The sequence below is a fragment of the Struthio camelus genome, chromosome Z (assembly GCF_040807025.1).
Source record: "Struthio camelus isolate bStrCam1 chromosome Z, bStrCam1.hap1, whole genome shotgun sequence".
In the NCBI taxonomy this organism is placed as follows: domain Eukaryota; kingdom Metazoa; phylum Chordata; class Aves; order Struthioniformes; family Struthionidae; genus Struthio; species Struthio camelus.
In genome coordinates this window covers 62,661,743-62,672,138 of record NC_090982.1, presented here as the reverse complement: position 1 = coordinate 62,672,138, position 10,396 = coordinate 62,661,743, and the positions used below count along the sequence as shown (strand labels likewise).

At 43.0% G+C, this 10,396-nt stretch overlaps 1 protein-coding gene across 1 annotated transcript in view; it reads right to left on the bottom strand.

Moving 5' to 3' along the window:
- Positions 1-10,396, bottom strand: part of LOC138064494 (high affinity cAMP-specific and IBMX-insensitive 3',5'-cyclic phosphodiesterase 8B-like) — an 85,343-nt gene that overhangs the window by 2,113 nt on the left and 72,834 nt on the right. The window contains 7 exon segments of the mRNA XM_068927345.1: positions 503-632; positions 2,219-2,386; positions 5,254-5,389; positions 6,361-6,578; positions 7,231-7,429; positions 9,636-9,771; positions 10,205-10,250. Of these exon segments, the coding sequence (XP_068783446.1) occupies positions 503-632; positions 2,219-2,386; positions 5,254-5,389; positions 6,361-6,578; positions 7,231-7,429; positions 9,636-9,771; positions 10,205-10,250 (1,033 nt within the window).

The window sequence follows — 10,396 nt, the reverse complement described above, 5'->3', positions numbered from 1 at the left end:
ACAACAGTGCAACCTTGCCTGTGTCTGAAATTCACATTCTTCTAATTACTTGTGCTCTTTTTTAGTTGTAAGCTAATGCTAAATGGGAAAACTGTATTATTTTTCAGTCTTCTTTTTTTAAGCAAATCCCTTTCTTAAAGTAATGATGACTATCACATTATTCTAGCACAAAACCACTGTCAGCTTATTTTTCTGCTGTTCAAAGAAATACTTTGTTAAAGGAAAAAAAACAGATGAAAACTTAGTTTTAAGCCACTGCTCCTTCCTTCTTTACATAGATCATCTGGTGTACTTAACTTCTGTGAAGCTTGTACTGTGTACAGTGAAACCAGCTTCAAGAGAATCATTGCTCAGGTCCTGTGTAGTGCAGCATACTGACTGCTTATATATACCATTAACTGCCCCTGAGGAAAAATGGACTAATCACCAGCTTGCAGTAATTAATTTTAGGCTATAGAAATTTCTGCCTCAGAGCCAGGAAGAAAAAAGTGCAAATACTTACCATCCCACGCATCGAACATATCTGTTATAAAATAATCAATGAAGGAAATCTGAGACTTGGGTATGCTGCAGGTGTTTCTATCAAATACTGGCATTACAACAGGCAGACCCTGTCTTTTCTCTTCATCAGTCTAAGAAAAAAAAAAACACCTCCTGTTAGCCCTGGAGCTTTGCTGGCTTTCACACTAGAATAGCAAAAGGTCAAGGCATTAGATGAATTACTTAAGACCAGTACAGTAGGAGATCTGAGGCAAAACTTAGAACCTCAGAAGTGAACTGCCGTAGTTTCATGTGCCTTGTGTCTTCTGGAGCAGAGAGACTGAACTCATTCTCTCTTCCCTTCCACAAGTACTCTATTAGGGTAGTGCCGTGATTGCTCTTAGCTCCAGTGAGACAGAACACACTCTGATCTGGTGCTTAGGGCTCAGTAGCTGAAACTGGACAATGGGGTTTCAGATTCCTTTAGTAGAGGACAGATTTGAACTCTCCTTCTCCACATGTCTGGTGGTTGTTCCAAACCATTTATCTTTTAAGTAAGAGGGATGTTGCTGTCACTATTTTCTCTGCTTGTGTCTTGTATAAGATTAATAAAAGTCAGACTATGCCCTTTAACTCTGTGCCCACAAATGAGAGAGGGTTAATTTTTTTCCTTTTCCTTGCTCTCAGTATGGTGGAAGAGCCAATCAGCTCAACAGTCTTAGCATCCAAGTACAAAAAAACATTTTAATAGTTTAGGCACCAAAGTAGTCCCAAAAATTACCACATGAGGTGAATGAAAAGCAGAACAGTTCTTAGCACCTCTTATTGTTGCTGGTAGACTTATACCAAAGAGAGCCAATTTAAAGCTAGCTCATGATACCTCCCTTGCTAGGGAGATACAGCCTTGGTGACCTGTGTGCATCTTACCGTGAAAGCGATCAAATACTCAAAGGATTCACTCCCCAGGATTAAAATGAAATTCAGACATGTTCTAGGCTCTATCTACTACTTCTGTCAGTAATGACTGTCGCATCTGCAATCTACATTTGGATGGTAGGCATGCCCCACTTTTCGTCTCTCCAGTTGTAGCTGCTAATTTCCATATTAGTGGCAAATAAAAACTAAGAATCTACCAGTTGTTCAAAGAACTAGAAGACTATTTAACTTTCAGGAAACTGATGTGTTTGTGTTAGAGAAATTGAATATTAAGAAATAATATATTCACGTCTCTTCTTAGGATCCCAGATGATAAACACTGCCCATATGCCTGCAGTACTGGACTGCCATATTATCTGCCTACTGGGACCATAGTTCAGGTACCAGCTCAGAAGAGAAAAGGCCAGCCTGATGAGTCAATCGAGGGGTTCATGAGGCACAGAATCGTTCCTCACGCTCTCTTCAGGGAAGGCATTGGGACTAGAACCTGTAACAGTGACAGGCTCGAACTTCAGCCAATTAAACTGATTAATATTAGTCCAATCATTTTGTTTTGGCTACACAGAGAAAGTTAAAACTGTAAAACCTCCTTTCCACCATTTGGTACTGCAAACTTCAGGGTAAACTTAAACTAGCTAACTTGGACAGACTGACTGGGGTAAATTCTTCTGCATGAAAGTGAGCAGCCAGTTGTGAGTTGGGAAGAAAAGCAGGTTTGGACTCCAGGACAAGTCTGGGTAGACCCCATGTGGACTAGAAGAGCAGACGACATGCATTTTCTCACTGATAAAAATACACATACCTGTGCAAAATACTCTTCAGAAATCCTCCCAGCCCATTCAATACATAGCTCTAGGGGGCGACATGGATTTGCTACATCCGCACATTTAATCATCATGCGCTTGATCAGTGTCTGGTTATCTGGAAAATTCTTGATATTGGCTGTACATTCACATTCGCTGCCTTCACTCTGTAACAGAGAGTCAGTTATGGCTTGCATCCCTGCTGGCACGAGTAAATGCATCATTATTACTATCTCCACAGTGCTTGGGTAGGAAGAATGCACCCAGTCTGATTGCTTTCTAAATGCATACAGCATACCCGGGGTGTGTATGTGCATGCATCCACAGCTGCGGGCTGCTGAGCTGCGGTCACCCCATGTTTAGCTTTGGGGTGGTGATGGCAGGGGCTGTTTTGCTTACCTGAGTTTTTAGAGTTAGGTTCCATTCACAGGTGAGAAAACTGAGACAGGCACAGAGGGGTAAACTCACTTGTACAATTGCCTATGATTCTTTTAGAAGCAGAAGACCGTGCCGTTCAGTTTTAGTAGGTTTTGAAATAAGAAAATATATTCTGTGCCTCTTTTGTGCTGGATTTTGAATGTAGGCCTGGAACACTTTCTGGCCTTAGGTGCATCTTGGCTTACCTATGAGCCTAAGAGTTGGAAAATGCAAGAGTGGCAGACTGACTGCAGAAGGTCTCTGTTTGCTAGGAAGTAAAATACAGGACTGCTTAGTGACTGCTCTGGAGAGTGGGTGGGGGAGACAGAGAACTTGTAACAAGTCTGCTGTGGCATCATCTTCCAGATTTTGAACAGCTTAGAAGGGCACAGGTATATTACGTTCCTTATTGAGTAATAAAAAGCCTCCACCTCAGCTCACCATGGCATTCAAACTGTTTTCAAAATAATATATTTGTGTAATTATGGCTTCCCTTTGCTGCTAAGTTCAACTCTGAATCAAAAATTGAACATAAATACTTTTTACCACCACTGCTAAATTAATGTCTTTGTGGTTTATGGGGAGATATTTTGCAGTGACTCTTGCCAATTGGGGCATTAATCTTCTAACTTTATGTTTAACAGTTAATTTTTTTTCAGCATGGGTAGCCCAGCAATGAGCTGCCAAATTAGACCTCCTTCTTAACTGCTGCTCAAGATCAAAAATAGGAAGAGGCACCATTAACAATAAGGAACAGAAAAAACTGCTACTAGGAAAAAAAAAGTCTGTAATATGGGTGGCTTTGTGCTGCAGTTTTATTGCTCTCCAATTCTTGCACATTTTAAAAATAACCTCTGCGATAAACTGGTAAAATAAAGTGAATCAAAGAAAATGCTTTCTATAGCTTAAAAACGCTGATTTCAGGGGAACGTGTGATGAACATCATTGAAATGCACCTTAGCAACTGCTAGAGCAAATGCGTTAATGGGATAAAAGGGAGATTCCCAGAAACGCGTTCAAGCTTGGGAACACTGTGGTTTCAGTAAGACTTGTGCATCTAAATCCTACAGGACCACTTGGGAAAAAGACTTTTAAAGGAGGGGAGGTAGGGAAACCATTCAGAATATGCTTAAGCTATCAGAGGGAGAAATGAACCATTGTCCCAGAACGCAGACTTCCCAGTGCCACCTCGGAGGGCATAAAAAGAAACCGACAGGCGCACAGCAAGCTGCCATCTGGTGCACAGGCAAGTACAGAGGAAACATGGAAGTGGCTAATTCTACACAGAGAGGCCTGCAGATGTGGACATTTCTTTTCTGCTAGCTTGGACCTAAAGTGGAATCTCTGCTGTCCTGGCTTAGCCTACGCCACAACAGAAAACCCATGTAACGCACTGCTAGGAGATGCGCTGGGAGCACAATGCAGAAACAGTGAAGGAGCAGCTCCTGTTTGATTTGGACGGCCTCCAGCGGGTCCCAGAGTGGCCAGACCCTGTCCCTCTGTGCTGTGGGCGTTCTGGCACTGTGAAGCGGCGAGCTCAGGTGCAGTGCCACGTGCAGAGCCCTCCAGAGCCTGGGAGTGCTGGGCAGGACAGTGCCAAGTCTCCACGGAGCCAATCAGTTCAGCAGCATTTGTGACTTCCAGCTCAAACTGCTGTGAAAACAGAGCTCAAGCTCTCCCTAGAAGCAGGTTAGCTAAACTGATGTAATGCTATCCCTAAGCCATAAAGGGGCAGCAGTCCTGACTGGTTTCTGCACCCACTACAGTCTACAGTGTAAATGGTCCAATTATGGAGAAAGGACGGAAGCTAATTTTTTTTATTTTAATACTATTGACCTTCAATATTGTCTGATTTTTTTTCAGTGCTTCGAACAAAGCACTGTTTTCACTAAGCAGGGATAAGATGATCTCTGCTTAAGTGGGTAACACTGCCCTAGAGAACCTGGTCAGAGACAGAGCGCTCAACCTTGAGAAGCAGCGACAGAAGCCCTGCCAGGGCTGGGAAACCTAGCGCCATCTCAGGAAATAGCCCTGGCTGGCTATGGAGCAGTAGGGTACAAGCAACTAATGGGAATAAGGCACAGACACCTGTTGGCACAGGCAGGAATGGGGCAGGGTTCTGCGTGGAGAGGTCTCAAGAAGAGATGGAGTCATAGCACATGGTGTGCAGCTTCCAGATGACACCACAGCGTGCCTGTCAGCGCAGGTTCCTGGTTACAGCCCCTGCAGAGGTATCAGCTGGCTCTGGTAAACCCCACCGTTCAGATGTGTGCGTGATAACCACACGTCTAACTGTAGGCACAAGTGCCAGCTTGGTACCGCACACACAACTTTGCATGTACAAAAGCATCAACCTCCATGCTTTGTGAACACAGGATAGCTTCAAAAGGAAGGCTTGTAAAAGGAAGTGTTTAAATCAGCTCAGGGCAGAGGCAGTTACAGAAAGCATTGAAAAACTAAAGTCTTTTCTCACACTTGGAGGTGTGAGGTCAAAAATTCAATTGTCTTTTGGGCATTACCACAATGGAAATCAATACAACATGAATGAAAACGATACTTGAAGTTGTCTTGGAAAACTTCATTGAAATGCCTAAAGGGGTGCTCTGCAGGCACTTACGTGTGAGCTGGTCTCCTCAGATGCCATTGGCTTGTTGATGCTGTTCACAAATTTGTTCACGTGCTCAAAGTGCTTTGTCATCTCTGTTGCCAAAACCATATCAATAATGGCCTGGCGCAATGTCCGATAGTGATTTCTAGGAAAGAAAAACATTTCTTGCTCACAAGCTTGCCAGAGAGAACTCTGCCCTCTCCTTGTCCCTTTCCGGAGAGCACTGCAAAACACAGCTTGGGGGTTGCAGGCACACGAGCAGCTTCCGAAAAATTATGAATAGCCTGGGGCTGGAGGAATGGACTAGATCACTCCTCTAGGTTCCTCCAGCCCCAAATTCCTGTACTGCCTTTATTCTGTTATCTTTACCTGATGAAAATCAATTCCCTGAAGTCAATTAAAAATTACAACTCAATTTCAAAATGCTGTAATACTAGGACAAGTCCTCCAAGATTGGCACTAACACATTTCTGTTGCACTGCCTGTTAGCTTGGAAGTCTACTTAAAGCTCAGATTTTTTAAAAAAACGTTACATGGGGTAGACAAATCCATTAGCTGTTAGTGTCAGGCCCTGATTCCTTTCCCTCCCACCCTGCCCCTGCACGAGCTATGCTGACGCGATGGCAACTCCCAGGCCATGGGCGTGCACAGGAGCAGGGGGCTGCTGCCACGTGTCCCACAGCTTCACCTCCCTCTCTCCAGTGTGACTGCAGCAGTGCTGGCAAGCACGGGCCACGCACAGGCGCAGCACACAACACCTGGCTGCTTGAGTGACAAGCACGCCCAAAAAGCCATTCCCCGGCTCCTGCAATGAGAAGGCAGCAGGCCAGATGCAGCCTTGAGGCTTCCAATCGGACCGTGCCAACGTAATCCATAAAAGCATCTTTATATGCTTCCAAACAATATAAAGCACACAGTGCTACAAAACACAGAGCATGGGGAAAAAATAAAGCCTTTTGAAATTAATGTACATAGGATTCTGGAAGAGGTTACATATTAACACGGCTATTCAAATAGTATCTTCTGTATTGGAAGGTAGCTCTCAATCCACATCAAACTAAAATCCCCAACCAACTGATTGACAAGACCTCCCCCCGCCTTTTCCAGCAGACCTACCTATCAATATTCTTGAAAATGTTGCATTTGCTGTCTTTAGCTGTGAGCTGAAATGCCAGTGCTGTGTGGTGACTCTCTAAGACAGCAGTATCATTGTAAAGGACAGCTAATTCACTGCCCGCATTGCACAGGAAAGAGTTGGTCCGTCCAGGGTGATCTACATCATGAATGGTGGCAGCTATTAATGCAGCCACCTCATCTAAATGGTCAAGGCTTCCCTACAGGAGAGAGAAATATCATCATGTGTCACCAAAAAAAAAAAAAAAAAAATCAATAATATCTGATCATTTCTGTGTACCCAGAACCATGCAAGTGTAAGCCTGAGTGCAGGGATCCTGCCTCTTTGTAATCATTTTCCTCTCACTGTGCACCAAGATTACCCGCACTCACGCCCCTGCCCCCATGCTCACCCAAACCCTCTTTCCTTAATGAAGCTTTTTACTGTGCCATCACCAAAGCAACAGCTCTACATTGCATCCTCTTGTAGGTGTCCTTCCACTTTGTGCACTTGTCTTGAGACTCTATATTCCTACAGAGCTTGTGCGTTTTGCAAAGCTCTATAAAGAACTAACAGTCAGTTACCAAAAGATAAACAAGTAGTTTTTTTTCCTATGGGTGCCAGTTACAAGTATAAATTCCTTCCTCACACGAGCAGGCTCTTTAGAGAAACTGTGTGGGCCTGCAGGCATCACAGGAAAAGGCTTCAAGGGTAGAGCCAAGGGTAGAGCAACTTTATGAAGCCAGGACCATTATTTAAATAAATACATGACTTTTGAATGACAAATCTAAAAGAGCTGCAGGTGTTCAGGCTGGCACCTGGGCAAACACACTAAAATCCTCGCCTAGAGGACTCCTAGGTGATAGTTATACCTTAACTCTCTCCTTGCCAAGAAAGAATGCCGTTGCGTGCAAGACATCCGCTGCGTGCGTGGAGTTGTGGTAGGAGTTGGAGGAATGGTAGTTGGCTTCAATCATCTGCAGCCAGGCTCGTAATGTTGCTTCTGAACAGTTTAAAAACTCAGAGACCCCAAATCGAGCGAAAACTTTTAGGCCCAAATAAACTAATGGCCTGGAAAACAACAGAAGGGAATGATACCACCGTAAACCGCAAAGTTCTAAAGGATGTTATCTTTTGACAGAGAAACCAACAACATCTTAAACACATAAGATTCCTCTTCAGGACACCTTCTAAACACACTATTTAAAAAAAAAAAAAAAAGAGGGGAGGATGGAAAAAAAATCTTTTACTTGCGCATTTATAACCTTTAAAAAGCCTGGCCAACAAGGTTACAAATTGTAACCATTTATCATCCTTTCAGATATTATTTTAATGTTTTACAGAAACGGCACAGTTCCATTACAGTGTCACAAATTACTGTGATTTTAGTTTAGACCTTTTGATATCTAACATAAAAATTTATTAAAAGCTCGGTTCCTGTGTCTTCTGATTATTTGTCAATCGATCAAAAATACATTTTTTCTGCCAAGAGAAAACAAACTTGAAATATGAGCCAGACACATTCCGAAGTCTAAAACATCACAAGACAAAGGGCCAAACTGTTTTAAATAATACTGTGACTTTATGGGGTCCAAACTCCTAATCCCTACATATTTAAAGCTGGTAATATGCAAAGCATTGTGATGTTTCTTGGAGAAGCTCTGAGCACTGGGTCACTATTTCATGTAAAGTCTTCCAGCCTTAGCAGGACTGGATCTCTTTCAAGAAATGAGACAGGACATAGCTTTTTTCGTCATAGACAAAAAATGTCTTGAACTGAGAATACTAACAGGCAGCAGGTAGGGGTGCGTGGCTGTGGGTGTGTGTAAGGGTTAATGCCTGAAATGGAACGTTTGAACTCTCAAGCAGACGCCTGCTACTTGCTAGCTATGGCTGGTACAGGCTGGACTAAACCAAAATGGCACTTCCTAAATCCTTCAAAAGAGGCATGAGAGAGAAACACCACTTAGGAGGCTGATTGTGCATTGTCCTTCTCTGTATTTAAATTGGGAAAAACAGGGGCTTGGCGCTGAAAAAGAAGGGTGCCCAAACAGAAGGGGTCTTGTAAAGAAGAAGGGGGCCTAGAAAGAAGCAGGTGAAGCTCCTGGCTGCAAGGAAAGATCCTGGGAGTGGAGGAAGACCCTGGGGATCCGAGAGCTGTGTGGAGATGATTGCCGGGGATGCCCAGGGACCTTGGCCAGTGATGCCCGAGACTGGAAACTGCGAGCAGCTGCACAGTACGAACCAGTTCCACTTTCTGCCCGATTTTCCCAGACCAACAGCGATCTGCCCGCTGGGGAGAGAAGCTGGGTAATGCTGGCAGAGGGGAGCGAGTGTGTGAAATAAGCAAGTATGGTAAAAGCTCTCATCTTGGTGGTTCTTAAATCCTGATCCGCTACAGGCTGTCATTTATTTACAGTCTTGCCTGTGACCGAGTCCCATGTATCGGTCATATTTTTTGTTCCTGCAAGATGCCCTACAGAGCTCCTGAGCGGGAAGGGCAATAACCAAAAGCCACTATCTGCAAATTAAAACCAGACAAATGCAAATTCATACTATGAGCACCTTCTTTAAAGAGACAAGGTGATTAACCTCTGGAACAGAATACTGGAGGAGCTGTTAGTCTCCCCAGTTCCTTGCATCTTGGAATCAAAATCACTTCTCTCTCTGGATGACATGTTTATTTTTATAATCTGCATGAGACCAAGTATACTGGTGCCTCCTTTCAACACAGTCTTCAAAATCTCAGGCTCTCTTGGCCTTTTGTCCCTCATCCCAATCTTCTAAGCCATAATCAAAAGCCATAGCTGCTTCCGAGCTGCTTAAATCGTGGGGGATGAGGTGAGCGGCTTGCATTTTTCAGCAAGACCATTTGTGCAGCAGCAAAAAAAGGGGCACCTGTGGGACATCCAGAACGTAACAACACCAGTCCATGCCAAATAGCGTTACATGGATAGACTAGATGGGGTAGAGACAAGCTAAAAATTGAACAGGAAACAGGAAGGGCTGTAGATGCTGTCAGGAAAGACAACAGTCTGCAGGGGTTCTCCACTGCCTGTGCATGCATCCTGATCATAGTGTGTGCCTGGGTTGTTAAAATAGGACAAGTAACATCAACACATACATGCACAAAAAAAAAAAAAAAAAAAAAAGAAAACACCCAAGACTGCTCTCACAGATCAGCTGTATCTTGCTTCAGTTCTTCCAGAGCACAGCACTTTGTGCCACAGCACCTCAACAAGTTCATTAAAGGCACCCAGGGAAAGGGGTCCAGTACCTTTTATTTGTAACAGCCTCTAACTCAAAAATATTGAAGTCCCAGCTTTCTTCATTATCCAGGAGCTGTGCGATACAAGGTGGAACATCGTTGATGGTAATTGGCACTGAAAGGTGACTATGGCTCAGGTTCATATCTGTTGAAATGGAATGCAAATACAATACTTCTGGATTTTATTTCATGTGTAGAATTCAACTTAGAAAACAACTTTTTTTCAAGACAAAATCTAGCTGGAAAAAGTCTGTAAAAGCCTATCGTATCTACGGTTTATATCTTTATATGTTATTTGGACATATACTAAAAAAAAAAAACAAATCAGTGATCATCTCTTTGAGTGAGAATTTAGTTTTTTTTCAGTTTGATTTTCTGCATTTTTAAATGTCTTATTTTAAGTATTTTAACCTGCTTTAACTCCAAAATAAAGACAGTCCAGCACTTTAGTTCTACGGCCACTTAGACAACCATTTCCAAAGACTTATGCCACATTGCAAATTAGCACAGAGCTCTACATCTTTGTCATCTGCAAATGAAGTAACACTGGTAAAAGGAATTTTAAAATGGCAGCTTACTCTTAGAAAACACATACTCGTTTCCTGACAGTCTTCTCAAGCCATCCTGAAATAAGTAAAGATGCAAGTTTTAGGCAAACACAGTACACATGCATGATTAATTGTAAAAACACAACATGCATTTTCTTTTTAGGTACTATTCCTGGGTATTGAGAACATTACTCGTATTGTAGCATCATAAGCACCGTCCTT